At 37.9% G+C, this 21,960-nt stretch overlaps 3 protein-coding genes across 5 annotated transcripts; 1 reads left to right on the plus strand and 2 right to left on the minus strand.

Moving 5' to 3' along the window:
• Window positions 1–433: 433 nt before the first annotated feature.
• Window positions 434–6,114, minus strand: LOC147036078 (dynein regulatory complex subunit 11-like). 3 transcript variants are annotated; one of them, XM_085905342.1, is made up of 20 exons: window positions 5,842–6,114; window positions 5,199–5,266; window positions 4,690–5,017; window positions 4,494–4,613; window positions 4,027–4,206; window positions 3,881–3,952; window positions 3,588–3,793; window positions 3,422–3,506; window positions 3,251–3,349; window positions 3,085–3,160; window positions 2,918–3,024; window positions 2,765–2,842; window positions 2,594–2,658; window positions 2,106–2,188; window positions 1,731–1,838; window positions 1,473–1,672; window positions 1,303–1,389; window positions 1,097–1,217; window positions 732–970; window positions 434–630 (listed from the first exon to the last, which is right to left on the minus strand). In XM_085905342.1, exons 2-20 carry the CDS (start codon window positions 5,207–5,209, stop codon window positions 502–504), a joined length of 2,394 nt encoding a protein of 797 aa, XP_085761468.1. In that variant the 5' UTR covers window positions 5,210–5,266; window positions 5,842–6,114; the 3' UTR covers window positions 434–501. The 3 variants fall into 3 exon arrangements, with proteins under 3 accessions (XP_085761468.1, XP_085761466.1, XP_085761467.1); XM_085905340.1 differs by having other exon boundaries at window positions 1,040–1,217; window positions 5,842–6,112; XM_085905341.1 differs by having other exon boundaries at window positions 1,040–1,217; window positions 5,825–6,112.
• A 1,393-nt stretch (window positions 6,115–7,507) lies between these two features.
• On the plus strand, window positions 7,508–13,779 carry LOC147036079 (protein ALKAL-like). Its single transcript, XM_085905343.1, has 6 exons — window positions 7,508–7,704; window positions 7,862–8,131; window positions 11,125–11,178; window positions 11,741–11,821; window positions 12,261–12,329; window positions 13,299–13,779. Exons 2-5 carry the CDS (start codon window positions 7,864–7,866, stop codon window positions 12,323–12,325), a joined length of 468 nt encoding a protein of 155 aa, XP_085761469.1. The 5' UTR covers window positions 7,508–7,704; window positions 7,862–7,863; the 3' UTR covers window positions 12,326–12,329; window positions 13,299–13,779.
• Window positions 13,780–18,770: 4,991 nt separating this feature from the next.
• Window positions 18,771–21,706, minus strand: LOC147036080 (putative ubiquitin carboxyl-terminal hydrolase MINDY-4; the record flags this gene model as incomplete). The annotated part of the gene is made up of 10 exons (XM_085905339.1): window positions 18,771–19,477; window positions 19,676–19,748; window positions 19,850–20,030; window positions 20,318–20,479; window positions 20,616–20,679; window positions 20,762–20,829; window positions 20,999–21,064; window positions 21,204–21,267; window positions 21,378–21,479; window positions 21,609–21,706. Coding segments are annotated over 10 exons (927 nt in total), but the record flags the coding sequence as incomplete, so codon positions are not given.
• Between the last annotated feature and the right edge of the window lie 254 nt (window positions 21,707–21,960).

Here is a 21,960-nt window from a genome sequence, read left to right on the forward strand (position 1 = left end):
AAAAGTCATTTCCTGTAGGTGGGTGTAAGAACATACTTTACAGTATGCCATACTCAGGCAGCTGCATCATGTAGCAGAATAACATTAGATGTCCTTGACTAAAGCCTTGTCAACAGTCCTGCACGTCTAATTACAGCACAGCCGACAAGATGACAACTAGTTAAAACATTAACCATTCATTTTACCTCTCCAAAAAAATGATAGTTTGTTCTTATTCTGACCAACCTTCAATTTGATTTTATTATTTGTCTTAATTGGTGCTAAAAAGGATAACTGCCACTTATGCAAACTTTTGCTTTTATGCGAACGATCAATTATGCCTAAAAAGCATCAGACTGCAGCTACAAGCGTTTTGTCGCCCTCTTGTGGTAAACCTAAGCTACATCTTTCAGAAAAAGAAAACTATTGTGATTAAACTTGTAAAACATTCCAGTTTATTTCAAATAACATATTTTATAATCACAGTCATACATGTTAAAACACATTTCTTGACAGTGGAAATTATTTCTTTCCTTTCCCTTTTCCTTTCTTCGGGCCAGCTTTCTCTTTATTTAGCGCCTGTAGTGCTTCTTCCCTTTCTGCAGCCGCCTTAGCTCGCTTCTTTCCCAAGGGAGTCTTTGCATACCATTTCTGGACACACAAGCATACACACAAATACAATTAAAATTGCTTTATATTTTCCAGAATATCGTGATAAGCATTGCATGAAATAAAGAAAAAATTGAGAGTACTTTTAAGGCCTCTTCCTGATCCTGAAACACTGGCGTGAACTTGGCTAATGGAGCCACAAACTCAATAGCAGTCAAAGGCCTCTTATCTTGCAGAAGAAGTCGTCTCTTGGTAATGACTTGCTGGATTGCCTGGATCATGAAACCTGGGGTGTAGCCATCGGAAATTTTGGACAAGGAGCTGAGGTCCAACGCTGACGTTATCTTGCCTCCGTGTTTTTCGATCAGTTGGTTCCACAAAACTGAAATCCGTTTATTTTAAAACAAACATTGGACTTGTTGGTGTTTAGCGTTAGTGTGTCATTTCTTACTGAATCTGGAGCCGTAATCCGGCCTTGGGATGAGGATGACCTTTGTGTACATCTTACACATGGACTTGATTTCCGCACTTATGGGATCTTTACTTGTTCCTATGACGAGAACACGATCGTCTTCTTTGATCAGCTTGAGTGCTTTGGGCAAATCTTTCTTCAAGCGTTTCGGTTCTAACTGGACATGTGTGGAGCGTTTTTAGTTAGAAAAGAATGATCAAATTACATGCGGTGTTTTTTTTTTTTTTTATATTCAGACATACCGGCTTTTCGTCCTTAGGAACTTTCTTGTAGAACATTTTCTCTGCGCCATCAATCAATATGACTGCAGGCTGCATTAATCTTGCGACCTGTGAATGATTGTTTTTTTTTTTTTTTTTTTTCTTTGTCATGACAATCTAAGGAGTGTTGGTAACTTGAAATGTAAGCAAACCTTAAACACCAAATGGAGCATCATTGTCAGGCCACTCTTGCCGGGATACTTCCCAGCAATGTTGAGAGGGGAAAGGTCAAATAAGGTGGCGCCAGTCTCCTGGCAGACTGCGTGGACCAACATCTTCTTACCAACTCCTGGTGGGCCGGCTAGTAGAATGGCCTTTATTAAAGGGGCCTTCTGGTGGACTACATGAGAACCTACAAAACACAAACAACTCTAAACAATTCGTTTCTATTGTGTCTGTGAATCATTTACCTAAAGGTAGAATTCCATAGAGAGATACGATTTGTCGCACGTCCGCCATTGAAGGCATGGGTTCGATGTCATTCCGTCTCAGTGTGGTTCCAAGATAGTTGAAGTCACCTTCAAAATTAAAAGATATTGATTACTCGGTAACTAAAGAGTAAAAGCTATGCTGATCAGAAATTGATCAGCATGAGCTTGGCGTTATTAACTTTCACACCAGAAGAGGGCAGCAAATTACTGTAAAATAATAAAAATGCACTCGTTGGTCACATTAGGCCAACTGAATCAGAGCCACTCCAAAAACCATACTGTATAAAAAAAATTCACATAATAAAGCATAAATCAAGTTTGATGTAATGGAGAAAATTAATTGCCATGACTTACCAATGTAGTCCTGCATTTGTACAGGTTTGACTTGCCTCAACAAACCCTCCTCCACCATCTCTTGACATAGAGATGCAAGAGTCCTACAATGCATTAATGAGTTAACTACAGAAAATATCAAAAGTCTACACACCCTTGTTCAGATGCAAGGTTTGTGCGATAGGAATAAAAGAGACCAAGATGATTTTAAAAAAAAAAAATTATTTATTTATTTTTAATCTACTATTAATGTGACCTATAATTTGTACTCAATTGACTTTTTTCATCTTTTCTAGAGGCGCAGTAAAAATAAATAAATTAAGATAATTTGATCCATTATTAATTTGACCTATAACTTCTACAACTCAATTGATTGATTGATTGATTGATTTATTCTAGAGGGAAAGTAAAAAAAAAAAAACATCTTAAATATTGTAGGCTTTTCATATCTAATGTGTGTATTCTTATTCCACTAACTCATGCCAAAATACTTTGCAAGTATGTCTCACCTATCCGGAGTCAAATCTTTCTCTCCTTTTTTCTTCTTCTTCTTATCACGCTTGCCAGCTTTTTTCTGCAAATAGTGACACAGTTGGCGGGAATTCAAGCAAAGCGGCCAAGTATCGCCCAAGATGATGCAGATGTTTTTTTTTTTTGTCTTTACTCAACACAATACACACTTTTTTATAAACTTTAGCTGGGGTTTTTTCAACAGCAAGCCTCCAGTCTGCCAGTTCCTGTCTCATGTCCTCATCCACCTGAGAAAGAAAACAATATTGATGTTGGCAAACTGATTTTTCTTTGACTCATCTTATGCATTCCTAAATCATCACCTTTATCCGAATCTCTGACAAAATGTCCACCCTCTTCTCCTCCTTAATCAGCTCCACCTCGTGCCGTTGGTTGAAATTTAGAATTTCGGTGCGGGTTTCCCAGAAATCTGTGGAGAAACTCATATTGTGAGCGATTGTCTCGGCTTAACGGCTTAAAGTTGAATTACCGGCATAGGTTTTATTGCACATTTCCAAGTCTGCCAAAAAAGAGGATGGTAACATCACCAAGCCATCCTCTTCTTCCTGTGTGATCATTCATATTACATGATGGAATTAGTTTTTTGGATGGTGATAATTCCCGCTTCATCAATTAGAGAGACAAATGAATTTTACCGCATTCTTCTCCTTGGATTTTTTTGCATCTTTCTTGTCATTGCCCTTTCCTTTTTTATTTTTGTCATCCTCTTCCATTTCTTCCATTTCTTTCACTACCTGAAATAAAAAAAAAATAAAAAAAACAGCAAACATCATGCTTGCAAATCCACTTTTCTAAATATGTCTTACCAGTTGATAATCCTTTTCAGCAAAAAGTATGGCTGATCCTCCCTCATCTTCATCTGGAAAGTCTGGGAATACCCCTGTTAGGTTGCTGAAAAAGAAAAAAATACCTTGAATAAGTTGCTCAACGATTTAAACGCAAATCAAAACAAGAGCTTTGTGTCTAACTGACCGACATTCAATAAACCACTGCCTGATTTGTTCCTTCATGTTGTTAGCTATGTCTTGACCCTCCACCTCAATCAGCTGGCTTGTGATTTCTATCACAGCCTTTTGGTAATCATCCTGATGTTCCTTCTGCCTCTGTCGGATGGCCCTTTCGTTGGCTTGGGCAGTGATTATGGCCTCACATGGTGTCTGGTATTTTGGATGTGGGATCTGACAGAAAAGTTTGCAATATAAAATCACAGACAGCAGTTTTGGTGACATCTGTGAATAAGGTTGAATTTTCACAACTTTAGTTACCATTCCTAGAAAAGTCATATCTTCAATCCGAGCAGCCTTTGTTTTCTTCCTCTCTACATAGCCCCTCCAAACCTTCACATTAAAATCAACAAAGTTGGTGAAACTAAAGAAAAACATTTGGGGGGGGATTATTGACAACAAAGAACCTTCTGGATGCGGATTGCGGCTCGGTCCATGTCAGCGGGCTCGGGCGCCTCAGCCATGGGTATCTTGCTCAATCTTCGGCTGGCTTCATTCAAGGCTGCCCTCAGGCGACCTTGGCGGGCCCTCTCTGCCACTTGAATGATTCGGATAGCCTCATCTTGACTCATAGCCTTTATCGCTTGCTAATATGCCCGTGGATAAATATACAATACGAGCTTTCATTAGATACACTTGTGCAGTCCAATGTATTTTTGAATGATACCACTTTTTTTTTTTTTTTTCAGACCAGGCCAAGTACAATTCACTCTTTATGTACTCACGATACCAAGTACCGAGACTCAAAGTACTTTTGATACCTAAAATTTAATTTAACACAATGCCAAATCTTAAATATCAGCGGCTTATATCATCAGTCTCCATGATCCCAAAAAAATAAACCCGGTATCAGCCAGTAGGATGTCTCACTAACATTTTGTATTCCAGTAGTCTCCACTGCTTGAAGGATATTTGTAAGCATTGTTGCGTTCTCTTCATTTGCTTGGCTGCGTTCACTCAAAAAATAGCGTGGGATGGGAATCTCAAGGTCAGCCTGGTGAGAGAAGTGTTGGCAACAGTCAAATCAACAGTTTTTTTTGTTAAATCTAGTTGTCATGATTACAACTTACAGGTGTAAGCTTTAGGTCGTGTAGGACATCATCCATGTAATGATACTCGCATAACTCTTTTTCCACCATTTCATTCCTCAACTCTAAGACTCGACCCATTACACTTTCCAGGGTATGCAGAACAAGCCGCCTCTTCTGCGGATGCACCACCTGATCGTAGACCTTCTCTAGTTGTCTGAAAATCTGCAAATAGCGCACGTACAGCATGGCCACTCTCTGGAAGAATAAGACTCTGTCCTTTTCGGGCGGAATAGGCTGAGGGGGAACTTCATCGACTAAAAGACGACTTAACTCCACTTGGGCATCTGCCCACAGCTCGTTGTATGTCCTGGGAAGGAAATTCAGTCATTAGTGGGGGGGGATGAACACTTTGGCCGACTATGCTACTGTATTTTAATGTTGATCATGATATTGGGTACATAGAACAACAATTTTAGGTGGAACTTGGGGTAAAAGTCGTAAACGAATAAGACGTTAGCCTAACTCCTGTGACCGCTGGGAACTTTTACCTTTGTGACATTTCTTTTTTTGGAACAGAGGTGGGATAACTCTTAGTTAAGTCTCCTGTGGGTGGAAGCTGTAAAAAAGCAATTAAAAACTGTGATGTGAACACAACAACATTTAATTGTTCCCCAGAGGGACAATTCGATTTACACTCTTTTTTAGATATATGAATAATATATAACAATAGCTATATTATGAGTCTATGTTCACACAGGCTATATTTGAATGTAAACAGTGAGCAGGGGTGTCAAACTCATTGTAGTTGCGTTTCCCTCAAATAACTGCTGCGAATGAAACCATATAAATGTCAACAATTCATTCCATATTTTTAGAAATACATAAAAGACTATTATTTTGAGATCAGAAGTCAAAGAAATGCTAATTTCATGTTCATTTTTAGTAAGAATTTTCATAACTATATATAATAAAGAATATATTGACATATGTGAAGAAATTTCTTAAATTTTGGTGCAAATTGATTTTCACATGATTTAATTTGAACCTTTGCCTTGAGTTTGGCCCCTGTGCAGAATCCATGCAAAACAAGTTAAACATGGTGGCAGCAAACCCAACCAGATGTACTTAATGTATCCAAAAATAATAATAATAATAATAATTTTTCATCACTTACTTGCAATGCAACCTCACCTCTAGTTTTTGCACATCATGCTACTGCTGTGATTCAAATCCCCGCCCATGATGGATGGTCAAATGGGATTCATTTATTTCGCCATGTTTTCTTCTTTATGCACCGGCATGGATGTTAATTGTAGAATGTGCAGCAAAAAAAAAAAAAACTCACAATATTCATTTTGATCGCCGCCCCTTCAATTGCCGTACTTGGTTCACTATCATGACGCATCCACGCTGAGCTCATGTTTTATTACGTAATTAACTAATGACGTGAGGTTTTATCCATTTGACACCACGAGCGCTGCTAAATTCCCTTGAATTCCAATGTCATTATTTTTATTAACACTGTAAATTAATTATGATCGCTAATTTGATCCAAACATAAGTATAAACACCCGCAATGGTTGCCTCATTACATTTAAGAGTAACTACGATCATTCGCGCAAAGGAAATTAATTCATGAAATATGATTGATTACATCACTGTAATTGTAGTTTGTGGTTACAAAAGAATAACAATTTAGGTATGACGTTGCTTTATAAAGTCAATCGTCAAAACACGTACCTCGAGATGAAGTTGGTTGCCATGGGAACGGAAAACAACATCAGAAAGTTATCTTAGGGTTTTGCAACGAGCGTAAAAGCTTCACACTGCCACCTACTGAACCGGAATGTAATGTATTTCAATGTTGCTCCTCTAACAAAAAAGTTTTGGGAAAAAAAATAAACAAACAAAAACGTCCATGATGTTGTATCGTAATTAAAATGATGTGAAATGCTTACTCAATCGATCTTGTCCAAAACGTAATTAACAAAATATAGCTATGTTCTAAAATTGAACTAAACTAAATTAGAAGAAAATGAAAGAAACACAGACAAATAAAAACTCCGTAATGGAGGGAATTAGAATCATGGTCCAGTTTGCTTTATTTTGTACTTTGATTATTTCGAAATACAGTATAAATTTTACTTAAATCCCCAGAAAATATGCAAAAGCAATTAAACTAAAAGCATGTTTCTCCCAATTATCATATTTCAATGAAATACGTCGTAGAATTTGTATTTGTGGCAATTTATTCCGACTGTATACAGCAAATAATTGGTTCTTATTTTTATTATTTGTGATGTGAATTGTGTAGACGCTGGTAAGCAACAGGTGAGTCAGCATGAAGAAAAGTGAACTAAGACGCTCATTTCTCATTTATTTTGTGTTTGCCTTTCCAATACAACGGGGAATAGAAGAAAAGGGCATCAACGGCTGACTTATTGCAGTGATTGACTCTCATGATCATATCTTTAAACCGATAAAACAAGGGTACGCCGCCAGGGAGGAAAAAAAAAAAAGGTCTGGTAAGGCGGTCACCAGACCTCTGACACGGGTGCAAAAACATCCCACATGTTGACAAGCCCGTGAAGCATCACGCGTACTGCTCGGGAAGACATCCAACTTTCTTCCTTTGGGAAAAGAAAAAGAAAACAACCGCAACTTGTTTTTGCGGGATTTTGGCTCCGGATTGCTTATTTTCTCGAGTTCAAATATTAATATCGTGGTATCATAAGACATTTTGCATGGGATGCTTTTTGGAGAAGAAAAAAAAAATGTGCATGAGTTGTTAAGTAAGTTGTGCTGTGCGCAAAGGAGGGGCGCAGCGTGCCCAAGTGAGCGAACGCCGCGGGATGAAACGGCACCAAGGATGTCAACCTTGCTTTGCCACCCACACGAAATCGATTGTATTACCCCCAAGAAGCCGACTGCTCCACATATAAATAGAGACGGGAGAATATTGCTCCAAAGCCGGTGTTGATCAAGAAGATCGAGCTCTCTGCGACCAGGACCAAGTTTATTCGAGGAAGTCAGCTGTGTCCACTCAACACTGTAGTAAGTGTAACACTTGTTTCTCTTTGCAACAATCTAAACTAACAAGCATGCAAGTTTTGCACATTTTTTTTACCAAGTCAACATTTTCTGGATTCAATCATGAAGATACAATTGTTTGCCTTTAGGATTGAATGAACCTTTTTTGTTGGTTTGTTAGTCATGCAGGTGGAGAGGAAATGGCACATACTCTTGACTTTCCTCCTTCTGCTCATCACCTCCGGTCAGTGTGTGGACAACAAGGAGGTCAAGCAGGAGAGAAGAGCCCTGTTGGATTTAATCCTACAGGTGATCAGATACAGACAGCAATGGAACAAACATATTTCCAGGCATTGCAGTGGGGAACTCTTCACGTCCCTTCAAGACCTGAGGTTGTCCCCCCGTGAAAAGCCTCAGTACGTTCCCAGGCTGGATAACAGTAAACTCGTAGGTAAGCTGATAAGATTTATTTTTAGCATGTGATGATCAAGCATGGGAGACATCTGTCATTGTCGCCGTCTGAACTGTCCAACTTAGTTTTAGAAGCCGGAGTAAGTTTGACCGATTTGGAAGCTTGGACATGGATAACGTCTCTTGTATTGTACAGTACAGTACATGATAGAATTGATCCGCTGCACTTGAAGTCCAAAAAAATATTTTTGTTTGCAATAGCCTAACTTTCCACTCTAAGAGTAAGTGGAAAATTCCAGGCTCATTCCAGTTGTGCTTTAGTGATGGATGGCTGCAGAGAGCAAAGATAGAAAGACTAAATTCCTCACTGTGCCAAACGTGAATGACTCATTCGCTGATTCATTGAGGAATCCAAAAGCATGAAGGATGACCGTCGCTCAACGATGACAAAAAGACTGTTGACCTCTGTTATGACACCCCAAAAAAAAATGGGAATGTTTGCACTATTATAGCATTATCTTTTATTGTATTAAAACCAACCTGTATATTTTTCAGCAATCCCATTTGACCTGATTTGGGATCGTGGCGTCTATCTCGCCTTTTGGATGATAGGTGTTATACCCTGAACTGCTTCGGGGCACTTAAAGAAACAATTATCCATTCTCACATTCACAATTGAAAGTTTTTATAGAACCTAACACATTTGGAACCCACGTAAGCAGGGTTTGAAATCCTGTAAAATGATTTCTGAAAATGTTACAAGCTCTTACCTTGGAGTCTTAGCCCCAAAGCACCTGCTGTATAAAAGCATTTCCATTTTAGGCATTTGATATTCCAAAGTATACTCTTCCAATTTGGATCTAAATGTCTTTGCCAGAAGAATTTCTGTATTCACGCTTCTTAGCTATAGTGGGAGACAGTGAATCTTGAAAATTGGCTTTGATTATTGATGCCACTGTGCGTCCACGAGGAGTCCACGTTACATTTCATTTTTATATTAGCTTTTTTTTTCTTCTGACTGGCTAAATTTATGAATCTTTGAGAAGCTAGGCTTACACCTTATATCATGAAATATAAATTATAACCATAGACTAATATCCCCTGAGACACCATGGTAAATCCTCAATGGTAAAGTATGTGCAGTAGGACCTGATTAAATGGAAATAATCCACTTTGTCTGCTGTTGACATGCCAGGGAGTCTGCTCATGTTGAAGAGGTGTTTCTCAGCCCAATATCACATCAGCCTGTGCAATCGGAAAAGCACCTTTCTCAGACCAGTGGGTGGATGGAATTTATCTTTTGAGGATACAAAATAAAGCATATCAGCAAATGATGCGTGTGACGCTACCAAAGTACAGTGGTCACGCAATGATAGATGTTTTGAACACAATGAGTGGGCAAAGAGAAATCAAACAGTAATGTGATTAGATAAAGTTGCGTTGCCTTGAGGGAAAGTAATCTACTGTAAGATCTAGAAAGTCTTTGCAGTAGCATGTGACTTTAGACCTTAATATTGGTTTGTCTATGTCCTTGTCCAAAGCTTTTGTCCATTTGAGGTTAGCCAGTAGATAGAACGTTAAGACCTTCACCATTTGACTCAGCTCCTTCTTTAGCGTAAGATGAAGAGTCCGTATCACTTCGCCTAATATGTCTTCAGATTAGCAAACATCAAAATCGTATGATTTGTTTTCCCCCCTTCTTTCAAAAATGAGTAATAAGTAATGGAGATAAAGTCTGTACATTTGATGGACTCAGGTTACTTTGGATCATTTGTTAAAGTGATTTGAGTAAGTGAATATATTTTGTATGCTGTGTCTCTGGTGGTACCACGAATTAAAGTCCGTAATTAAATCGTAAGCATTAAGCAATACATCGGATTCTATTCCGTTTGCTTTGAGTCTGCTAACTCGCTTTGTGTACGTATCAGCGACCAGCTTGAGCGCTCATAGGATCCGGGTTCATAGAGATTCCGACTCAAAAAGTCCTGATTCAGCTAAAGATTCAAATAATAAACCTTAGGTTGCGGATACACAGTATTCCATCATTGTTTTCCCAATCCTGTAAGATTGGCCTGGCTTCTACAGAATCCCTGTCCCACAACCCAAACAAAGTATTAGGCCAATCAAAGGGTTTTACTGGGCTTAACATTTTACACTTGTTCGTGTTCATTAATGAAATAAATGTAGAAGCAAGTTTATTGCTGGATAAAAAGAAATTGACTGTGGTAACCAAATCTTTAATCCACACTCCTGTACAGTGCGTTCCTGAGTCTGGGGCTGAGTCTAGTTGTTAGGCCACATGCCTACTTGGACGGACTTATTCTGATGAGTATTAAATTCCCATACAGTAAGCTCTTTAGCCTGTTAGCATATGTACTGTGTGTTATAAGAGACCTGCTTATACAGACGGTTATGGTGTCTAGTCTTAATAGTATGTGATATTCATATTCAAGATGAACAATACTTCACAACAGATTTGAAGAACTCAACATTATTCCACATTCTCCATTTTTACTTTTATGAATTAATCCTCAAATTTCAAAGCTGAAAAGGTCAGCGGTTCCACCTTCCCCAATGAACTTGAGCAACCCTTGGCCAAAATCCAGACACGTGGTGGGTCAGTGAGGAGTCATGGGTGACTCATAAAATGTTGTGGATTACTCGAATGTGTCCACTGTGCAAAATTACAATAGGTCTTGGGAGTTCAAGAGTCAACACCTAGTTAAATATCACCACTGGAAAAAAAAAATTCCCATGCGTCCCTGACATGATTGATAGATTGATTAGCTGCCGTAATTTTTTTTTTTTTAATACCCATTCAGGTGGTCAGACCTTACCACTGTCCTCTGTTTGAATTAGAATGAAAGATCTGAATGAAGGAGGGGTGCGCCGCTGTGGGAGTGAAAACAGCTGACTTCAGTCCAATAAAACAATAAAAAACAAGTTTATTTATATTGCACTTTTCACAACAGCTTCAGTTGTAATAAAACAGACAGTAATAAATGAAGTAATAAATTCTCATTTTCTTTCCAGAAATTGTTCCCCGAGATCTAAACATGAAACACAAGTTCATTCAGCACTTCACAGGTAAGAACCAAACAGTTCGGTTCCGTGCTTGATTAAAGCACACAAAACCAATGTAAAGTTATTTTGTTTGGCACACAGATCAAGCAACGCATTCGTGGCTTTTTTCTCATGCAAGAATGGCCTGGAGCATTTAAGAAATAATTTGTATTCCTCTCTGAGCCAACAAACTGATTAAGGCAAAAAAAAAGAAAAACCACAAAAAAGAATCTAGCTGCTGTGGGGTTGAAGCTTATAAGGCAGCAATGTAGAAAAACGGCACATGGTCTAAATCTGAGCGATTTAAGTGAACAGCCACACGAGGTTAAGATGATTATTTGTCTCAGGACCTGGATAGACTTCATTAGTCGTGCGAAAATCCGTAATCTCAAATGAAATTTCGATTGCAAATGTCGACTCGATTTTTTCCAGTCACCTAAGCTGTTAGTGCCGCTTTTTTTTTTTTTCCTGTGAAGAGAGTCACCATAGCTTGGAATGTGAGCCATCTAATTTTTGTAACAAAAAGAAATTATAAGGCCCAGAAGCTTGATTTGTTTTGGCTGATGAGACCTTTTCTATCAAGCAGGACCAGTCAAGTTCTCATCGGAATGTAGAACACATTTTGACAGACTTTATCACAACACAAGAGATTGCTCAAGACCAGCATGTATGTATTCCATTCTCTTTTTGCCTCATTTTTAAAAAAAGAAACAATGTTGCTTAAATTTTTTTTTCTTCTCTAAAATTGCAACCAAAACCACAGGCCGCACTATAAATCAGCATTTTAAACTCCCAACACATTATTTGAATGTGTTTCCCAAATTTATTCATTTCATATGAACAATACATACAGTAAATACTGTCGTCCTTAGAGACAATCACATCTTGATTAATAGATTAAATAATAAATAAAATATGAATAAAATCATATTATTGATGTCAGATTGATACTTTGTGTAGCTATTATTGCATATAGTAAATATTACAACTTTTTATTTCATTTTAATTACATTTGATTTCCTTTTAGTATATTTTAATATGTATATGTTTATCGTAGCTACATAAATGTGCTCTATACTCATGACCTTTGTCCCTTTTTTTTTCAGATTATAAAAGATGCGCCAGATTGCTGACACGATTAGCAATGAGTCCACTCTGCGCACAATCCTAGATATGTAAGTTAAAACTGCCAATTTTATTGTCTTACATAGATTTGTAAGAGAATCAAGTGATCAATCAAAATTTCTCTGACAATTTTTCTTTTATTGGTGAATGATTTGTGACCATTCACACACAATTACACTCAATCCGATAGATCATTTTGAATCTTAAATGAACCTAACAGGCGTGATTTTGGAATATGAGAGGAAGCCTGAATGAGTACCTGGAGGAAACCCAACTAAGCAATAGGAGAAGATGTAAACGCCGCTCAGGAAGGCAGAAATTCCATCCTAAAACATCAGCTCTGACGTCAGACATGTTAAACTTAGACCAGTGTGCTGCCACTTAAAAATTCCTTGCATCTCAGTTTTTTTTTTTTTTTTTACACAATTTTTTTTACAATTGTCATAATGTGTGTGTCCCTTGCATTTAACCAATCAGAGTAGCATACACTGGAAGTGTCAGGAAGTGACTTGTTGCATAGCAAAGGATGTTATGCCTTGCTCAAGGACACGACGCCTCTAAGACAAAACCTTGGGAGCAAGAAGAATAAATCAGAATCTGTTCAGTTCTTTTTTTTTTTTTTTAAGCCATGTGTGATGACTGCAGTCTGGTCCTCAATCCGTCGTGACTCAATTAAGTGCTCTCAGAGGATGCAATTAGGAGCCAATGCTGAGTGATTGCTTTAACAGACTTCATCCACTCAGTACTTCACTTTTTTATTTATTTATTTTTCAAAAATGTTTCTCTTGTGTCATGGAACTGTGATGAGCAAATTGAGAGGGCTGACACATTTATTGAGTGAATCACATACTGAGGTGCCCTCCACATTCTTCTGTACAAATATGTATAAACGTATATCACACATGATAAGGGTTCTTTTAAATAATAAGCCCTTGACTCATCATTTGTGAATGAGCAATTCTCTCCCGAGAAAGACCAAGGATGAAGTGCTTGAATAGATTGTATTCTTTCCCCGCCAGGTCCCATCGTGATGGAGGAACGTTTTGCCAAGAAAGTGCCTTCAAATATACCCGAACATTGTTGCGGTTAATAATGTTTTATTTTGCTACTGCTAATGTTTTTATTTTGCTACTACTTGACATTACCATAAATGCTATTTGACATGTTGAATAATTTCACATGGATTTTATTTTTCCTCAGTATTTCATATACTAGCACATTGACTGCAATATTAATTATTAAGTGTTATATTAATTTAATATTTGACATATTAGGAGGGTGTGTGCTGTATACATTTTCCACCAGAGTTGAATTATGTTGCTTATGATGGCAAACAGAAAGGTTTTTCCTTTCTGCTTATGACTGAAGTCCCCTATTATTGTTACTATAACTATAAGTCTGCCTTGTATCATTTGTCATGCTCTTCTCTTCATCACCTTTTTATTTGGCACTTGAGTGATTGCTCACTATGAGAACCTGGAGAATGACAACAAAATTGATAACACTGCACTATTGAACAATAAAGACTATTGAAGCAGAGCATAAACAGTGCATTGAAATTCTCTTTAAATGAAAATCCAGATGAAATTGCAAATTATGTATAAAGAGCGTGTTGTATTTTAATCCATTTACATAGATCTCAGTTCAGCTGTGTGCAACGTTTAAACATGATCGCCATGCAAGACTTTTGCTTTTCCAGGAATCTGCCGGATAAGGCGTTTCCCAAAAGAGAACCACTGCATCATTGCAAACGTGTTAGCAGATGTATTGTTATCGTTGGCAGATTGCAATACTTGATCTCAACCTCTCTGAACTTGTTGAGATTAAAAGTGATTGAGCAATACGGCTTGTGCTGAGACTTGGATAAGGAAACTCTTTGAAAAGGAGCACAAACACGTTGTTGGCGTATTCTGAAATATTAAGACACACAATCTTTATCGATTGATAAATCAGCAACTTGGCTGGTCATCTCAACCTTATGTTGTACCAAGATAAATAGCGGATATAAAAGTTTACACACCCCTGTTCAAATATCTAGTTATGTAATCTTAAAATATAAGACCACAATAAATCATTTCAAAACTTTTTTCCCAACAAAAATCTTCTTTTCCTTTCGGTTTTTCCCCTCAGCGAAGCATCTTTTTCCATCTCAGCCTATCCTGTGAATCCGAACTAACATAATGTCCTCTTTCACTCTATCCATAAATCGTTCTGGTCTTCCTCTTGCCTGGTGATTCGATCCTCATTATCCTTCTACCAATATATTCACTATCCCTCCTCTGGACATGTCCAAACCAACCCAGTCTGGCTTTATCTCCAAAACAACTAACATGCACTCGTTCCTGATCTTATCCAACCACGTCATTCCCAAAGAGAACCTCAGCATCTTCATCTCCGCCATTTCTGCCTTCTGTCTCGAAACCATACAGCATCTCCGGTCTCACCACTGTCTTGTACACTTTTCCCTTAATTTTTTCTGATACTCTTTTATCACACATGATACTTTTCTCCACCCGTTCCACCCTGCTTGGATGCGCTTCTTGACCTCTTTTCCACACTCTCCGTTGCTCTGGACTGTTGACCCTGAGTCCTTAAAATCCTTTGGCTCGCTACTCCCATCTTCATTCCCCTCCTTTTCAGGGCATACGTCCACCTCTCTTGATTTCCTTCCACCTGCTTCCTACTCTCACAACCGATCACAATGTCATCTGCGAACATCATGATCCATGGAGATTCCTGTCTCACCTCAGATGGTATCTATTGTTGAACGTATTGTTTACTCTTGTATAAAATTTAAGAACATTGCCTATGTAATACACTGGGAAGAAATATTTTCAAACAATGAACCTGAGGTGAACTAACGTCCCGAACAGATTATTTTGAATTCCACTGCACTTTTTTTGTGTATCTCATTCATTTTGATTCATGATGATGAAAAGGATGAACATTTTTATTCTCACTCATCAGCATCCTGCAATTACTGGCATGCGTCGAGCATTACACAGTTTAAACCTGACAACTATCAAAACAAACCTAGAAAAACAAAAAAACTGGAAGTGAATTTCTTAAATTTGTGCCAAATGTGAAAATTGCTCATTTCCACTCATCCAAAATCCTGCACGTTTGTTTTCAAAGCTTCCCAAAAGTTGAACAGAGCATGGCTGTGCGTTGAATCCAAATCTAAAAGAGACCACCATCTCAGTAGGGTATTTTGACAATGTCCTCATAGTATCTCATTGTCACAAAATTCGACATAACCAGGAAAACAGGATCTGCCGTTGTCCATCCCATCCATCCGTCCTGTCTTCAGAGCCGCGCCTCGGGAACAGTTACTGGTTATTTAATGGGTGGGGGTAGTTCACAATAAAAATATTTAGCAAATAGGCTTTTCCTCTGGGTACTGACAGAAAGTGAGAAAGAAACCGGCTTAGCCAAAGATAACAGAAGCTCACTTCTCATGCAGGTGTGTTTTGATGGCTTTTTGAAGTAACAGTTTATTTGAAATATTTCCATATTTCTATATAGTGCCTGTCCTCAAAGATTCTTTTTTATTGTTTAATGTGGATGTGTTTTAATCAGATCATTATTATTTCTGTTGATTTAGGCACAGTGTTGAAGTTCAAACTGTAATGTAAGCTTCAAAAATATGAAATGTCTTAATTTCAATAATCTAATTTCATCAATCATTTCCAGGAGTATTATTTTTCCACTATTGTGCAGTGCATCAATTGGCAAAGTTTGAACTATATTCCCCCAACTTTAATCTCCATCAAAGCTCTTCCCTGACACGTGATAATTACTTGAACCATAGGCAAGCAGTGGCGGTGGCTTCCGCTCCAGCTATAAAAGGATTAGACAGCTAAAAATACAGCATGCTCCTCATGGGGACACATTCGGGATCCCTTTCGCCTCTGGGTGGCCGGGGCACGGATGCACGTCGGTAATCTGAAGAGGATATCGCTTATCTGGAGACAAACAGCCTAGATTGGGAGAGGAGACAGAAGATGCGCTTGGGACGGCATGTGGGAGGGCTGTAACACAATTACACACAAGCACCAAACCTCCTCTGCTACCACTGAGAAATACCACCGCAATAAATTGTCCGTAGAAACCATTTGCTTCCTGTCAGCCTGCACCATGCTGCACCAAATCTTCACCCCCCCCCTCGCGTACCCCTCGCACCAACATTTTTACATTGATTTACTCATGCATTTTGCTCCTTGGACTTCCAATGCTCTAAAAGCACGCATGCCGTTTCATTCAAGACAGCTTATTTTTATGATTGATATAATATGGATACACATTTTCATTTAGATGCATACACATATAGTATACACACACGCATATATGTATATATGTATACTATACGCATATATGCCTATACATTTAGAAATATATACACAAATGCGTAGTATATACGTGTTCACATATATGTGTATAATGTATATTTATATGTATATATGTATCTGTGTGTATATGCGGGTTTGAGTCCACCTATGTCCCTCCCTGTGTGTTGTTTGCATGTTCTCCCCGTGCCTGCGTGGGTCTTCTCTGGGTCCTCCGGTTTCCTCCCACGTCACAAAAATATGCCCGGTAGGCCGATTGAGCAATCCAAATTGCCCCTAGGTGTGAGTGTTGATGGTTGTTTGTCTCTGTGTGCCCTGTGATTGGCTGGAAACCGGTTAAGGGTGTCCCCCGCCTACTGCCCGTTGACAGCTGGGATAGGCTCCAGCACATCTACGACCCCCGTGGGGACAAGTGGTACAGATCTAGGGTGGATGGATGGATATGTATTTATTTGGGAGACTGTTTCTGCATAGTTCAGACTGTATTGATACTATTTGAAGGAGTGCTGATATTGTCCTTCAAGTGCAGCTTTGTTTGCTCGGAAGTTGTTGGCTTATTCTGTATCAAGGCTCTTTAGGGAATTTTTTTTATTGATGTTTTTGCGAGCTTGTGGCTTTACTTTGACATATCGGTCTGACGTGTTTATTGAGGGACAGTCGGATGCACCTGTTTTTCAAAATCAAACTTCTACAAATCACTGATTAATCCAGTATTTTTTGTGTGGTCTCTTTATGGCCTGGAAGTAAATCTCCCATAAACAGGTATCAGTCCCAACCCTTAAATGAATGTGTGAGAGAATTTCAATTTGTAAAAGCATCTCCTTCAAAAATTAAACCTCACTGTCAAGTGGCTTCCAAAGCATATAAACATTTGTAATTTGGTTAACCTTTTTGGCTCTCACTAAAACACTTCCCACGCCAACGTTTCTGGCAAGATTATGACTAGCATATGACCTCAAACCTAAACATGGCTCCTTATGACGTATATTCCACTCCCTGTAATATGCACCAGAAATTCTTTTGGCAAAGCTGAACATTTTAATCCAATCTAATAGTGCCCAAGGCCTCCTTCGAGCATGTCGGCTTTATTTATAGCAATCACATTACAGCTTTGATGGCTGTAAAGTAATTATATCATCTTCATTGATATACAGCATTTTCTCAATAACTCATAGCACAAAGAATGTCCGTGACTCACCAATAACATACTATCACTCAACATTACTATCAGTTTGAAATAAGACGTCTTTATTTTTTTCATGAAAATAGATGAGAAGCTGCTTTTGTCATTTCAAATGCACTAGTGAAGCACTGAGAAGAAAAAAAGCATGCATGCATGCATGTGCCAGCTGTGCCACTGCTTTTGATCCCCTGAGCTGGAGGTGTTGGTACAAGTTCTTCACACCACCCCCCTGAATACCCCACCATGACACATGCAGTCAGCATCTATGCATAGTCAATTCATTCTCTTTTGAAATTCTTTCCCCCCAAATGTTGAAAATGACTTCACAATGCCATTTAAGAGCACCTGTACAGTCTAATGAGAGCAAGTACAAGGGTTCTATTAAATATATTGCATTTTTATTTTATTTTGTCTGGATGGTAGATTTGAATGATTCTTCCTTATCAATAATTGTGATGGGGAAATTATAGATATAATGCATGTCTTAAAAATTATTAAGAACCCTAATTGAATCTTTTTTCGTCACTAAACATGCCACGACGCCCGAGGGAAAAAAACAAACAAATCAGGTACAACGCATCCAAAAGATAGTCAAAAACAATAACCACCAGAGGGAGACAGAACGTCAACAATAAGGAAGAAAAATATAGACAATATGCATGATGCTCTGCATTACAGGAAATATAGTCATACATATTTGACATATTCTACTTTCTCTGGTCGTGTCAATCAAGAATGAGCATTATTAAAAGGAAGAATTCCTGATACAGCTTTTCATATCACATTAGCTTGTGTAGGTGTCTGGTAGGTGTGCAACAGTGACTCATCTACTGTATTATATATTATATTTAGCTATAGCTGTATGCGAAACAATCTCATTGAAGAATAATTCCCAATTGCATTTGGATATTGTTTTTTTCTTCTATGTATTATTTTAGGAGGATAGAAATGCAAAAGCACCATTATGTGATTGAATCATTTTATTACAGTATACATTCCAAATGAGTGAAAGAAAAATAAGTCCGAACATCATCATTCTAGAACACTTCACTTTTGCTCTCTGTCCTTGATTCAACACATACGGTCAGTTGTACATTTAGACAAAGTGAAAAATATTGAACATTAAGAGACATGAAAATATTTTTTTTCCCCCAACTAGTCTAAGAAGTAGAATGCATCTACCTCAATTAAAAAATATAAAGAACTATCTGGGTGTGATGACGAGCTAAAGGCCTCTGTGGTAAATAAATTATTTAAAAGCTGCAGCCGAATCGAATAAAAAGAGAACAAAATTAAGTTTGTATTTTTTTTTTTAATATACTATGTTTTTTTAATAAATATAAAAAAATTGATTATGAAGACACATTTGTATCCTTAATGTTAATAATGCTTGAAAAACACAAAACCATTTTTTAAGGAGTCTTCTAATCAACCATGTCATTCAAGTATTTGAGCTATGCAGTCATATGATGAATCTTAACCATCAGCATTCCGCATTGAGTGAGGGAAAAAGTACAGGCATCGACGTGTCTAACTTATAATGCATGCTGAGGAAAAATAGATAAGAAATGTACTGATACTTAATCAGTTTAGAAAAGTGTTATAAAATCATCCAGTGATTCATAGAATTGGCTCTGTGTCATTCCAACTCACAAATGCATCTTTCCACCTGAAAACAACAAAATATGCAAATTAGATTCTGCTTACAGTTCCACGGTCTACTATTTTGGAGTTTTTGATGATTCCACAGACTGAAGCAAAGACAATCATTGCTACGGTAGTCTATTTGATGAATGTATCTTCATTCATTATGGCAATTTTATCTCTCGAATTTTAAAAAAAGATCTTTAAAAGCAAACAGGTTCACCTTGTTCGAATGCAGAGTTCCAGGGGAGGAATTAAATCAGCATCTTGACAGCTCAAATCTGATTTGCCGACAGCTAAAAAAGAAAAGTAATTATTATTATAATTATTTTTTTATTTGATTAAAACATACATTTTAATTATCCCAAGAATTGAAAAAAAAAACAAATCTACTCACAGACAGTGAGGCGGATCTCTTCCTGCTGATTGGCCAAGCCATCATAATAGTACAGGTCGAACTCTGCACTTTTGTCCTGATTTGTCAACAGCTCCTCCTGCAGGCCAAACAGAACACTGAAGTGGCTTTCACTGCACACAACCCAAATGGGAAAAAGGGGGTTCTTCAGATAGTCTCCAACCTAAAAGAAATTAGACAGACTGTTAAAAAGATGAGTCATTCAAAAGGGCTGCCCTTAGGCAACCTTTTATGAGAACATTACAGCAATCACAGTCTTGATTACAATTATCTGAAGTTATCTCAAAATGCATTTTGGCATCATTCTCTGCTTGATTGCAGCGAGGCAATAATAACGAGAACGCATTCACATTTTTCTTTGAAGACAATTATGATAGAGAATAGGCTTTGAGTTTTATATCTGAAACTCAAAAAAAGAGAAAGTGGTGGGATGTATTAAATGTGTCTCACCTTAAAGATGTTATAATGTTCAAACAGGGACAGAAGGCCAATATTACAGTGAGATTTAATTCCCTTGAGCAGCGTCGAGTTGCCGTTGCCCGAGTCCAGCTCCACATCGCCGTCAAAGACGTTTGAAACTGCTCGTCCCACTAGCAGAAGGTTGACAAGCTCCTGGTTGACACAAACACAAAAGGTAATGGGACAAATTAGACATATAGTATTTCAGCACTATGTTGGAAAAAAAATACAGAAGTTTATGCAATTTTGTTTGAAAAAAAAAAAGTATATTGGCTAAACGTTTGCATACTTGAGTGCAGTAGCCATGAGCGCCAATGAGTGCGGTGGTGGCCACGTCCATATCTTCTTTCAGTCTGACAAAAGAAATGTTTTATTTTAAAAAAAACTGTGATTTGTCGACTTTGAGAATTGTCTTTTCTACTCTATGTTCCATACTTATCAATAGATCGAGACATGACAGCAGATATGGTCAGCAGTAGACATCCCAGTTCCCCTGTCTCAAACTGGATGAATGATACAGAGCATTAAAGGTACATTAGCATACATTATTTGAAGATGAGCCTGCCCACAAAGTTAATGTTTTTCTTATATGCCTGGTTCTGAAAATGAGCGAGCACATTTGACGGTAATAATGTCTACTTTAAGTGGGTGACAACACAGGAGCTCGCCTACCTGCTCAATGTTTTGCTCCAGTAGCGAATGCAGGTTTTTAATGCTGTCCACTGTGAAACAGTTGATCTAAAACAAGAATGAAAGAATCCAAATATGTACATTACTTCTCAATTGATGAGCAAAACATCTGAGATCATTATTTCTAGCCTTGCATTTTGTTTAACTTAAAAGGTTCCACAATTTGAACTTAATGAGATGTTTATACCTTTTCAAGCACTCCTTCAGATTTGTAATGTCCACTTGGAGTGAAAAGCGTTCTTCCCGAGTTTCTGTTTTAAAACAAAAGAGAATATAAATTTATTGAACATGTACCATCATTTGCAATACTGGAAAGAAGGCACAATTTGCAATTAAAGAGGATTTAAAAGTCGGTTCTTACATTGCTAATGTGGCTTGTTTCTCCTCGCCGGCCCTCCACAGGACTTCAGCCACCGCTAAAACCAGACAATTTCTTCTTGTTGCATTTGTTGGCCTTAAACGACTGAGAACAAAAGTTGTAGAATGGAGGTCAAGTGGCTACAAAGTGAAGAAGCACCGAAAAGCTTAATTTAGACATAATATGATGTGTAATAGTGAATAATGCAACATATGGAAGGAAAGTACAACATACTGAAGTCTTGCGTAACTATAACTATTGTCTATGTTTTCGAAGAGAAGTTTCTTTAAAACGAAAGCTTGGATGGAAGCTAGAACCCCGCAAGGACCACCCTAGGAAATAAACACACAACATATTAAGAGCACAGAAAGAAAAAAAAAAAAAACATTTTTGTGACAGTTAAAGTACTTAACATCGGTGTCAAACTGAAGGCCCGGGGGCCAGATACGGCCCGCCACATCGTTTTATATGGCCCACGAAGAAAAATGTTGCATCGACTTTGTGTTATTACTAAAATTGCAAATTGCCTTCACTTAAAAAAAAAAAAATAGAGTTATTGCTTGCAATTTTTATTATCATATGTCTT

The sequence above is a fragment of the Syngnathus leptorhynchus genome, unplaced genomic scaffold, assembly GCF_054491065.1.
Source record: "Syngnathus leptorhynchus isolate UIUO unplaced genomic scaffold, UIUO_Slep HiC_scaffold_835, whole genome shotgun sequence".
In the NCBI taxonomy this organism is placed as follows: domain Eukaryota; kingdom Metazoa; phylum Chordata; class Actinopteri; order Syngnathiformes; family Syngnathidae; genus Syngnathus; species Syngnathus leptorhynchus.

What these genes read in the sequence shown, in the direction of transcription:
- LOC147036078 (XM_085905340.1), bottom strand. An exon ending in ATATGACTTTTCTAGGAATG is followed by an intron (nt 3,794 to 3,880) that starts GTAACTAAAGTT and finishes CTTTTCTGTCAG; the next exon opens with ATCCCACATCCAAAATACCA. An exon ending in CAGCTAAAGTTTATAAAAAA is followed by an intron (nt 2,659 to 2,764) that starts GTGTGTATTGTG and finishes CACTATTTGCAG; the next exon opens with AAAAAAGCTGGCAAGCGTGA.
- LOC147036079 (XM_085905343.1), top strand. Translation starts at nt 7,864, where the DNA reads ATGCAGGTGGAGAGGAAATGGCACATACTCTTGACTTTCCTCCTTCTG. An exon ending in GGATAACAGTAAACTCGTAG is followed by an intron (nt 8,132 to 11,124) that starts GTAAGCTGATAA and finishes TTTTCTTTCCAG; the next exon opens with AAATTGTTCCCCGAGATCTA. An exon ending in GTTCATTCAGCACTTCACAG is followed by an intron (nt 11,179 to 11,740) that starts GTAAGAACCAAA and finishes TCTATCAAGCAG; the next exon opens with GACCAGTCAAGTTCTCATCG.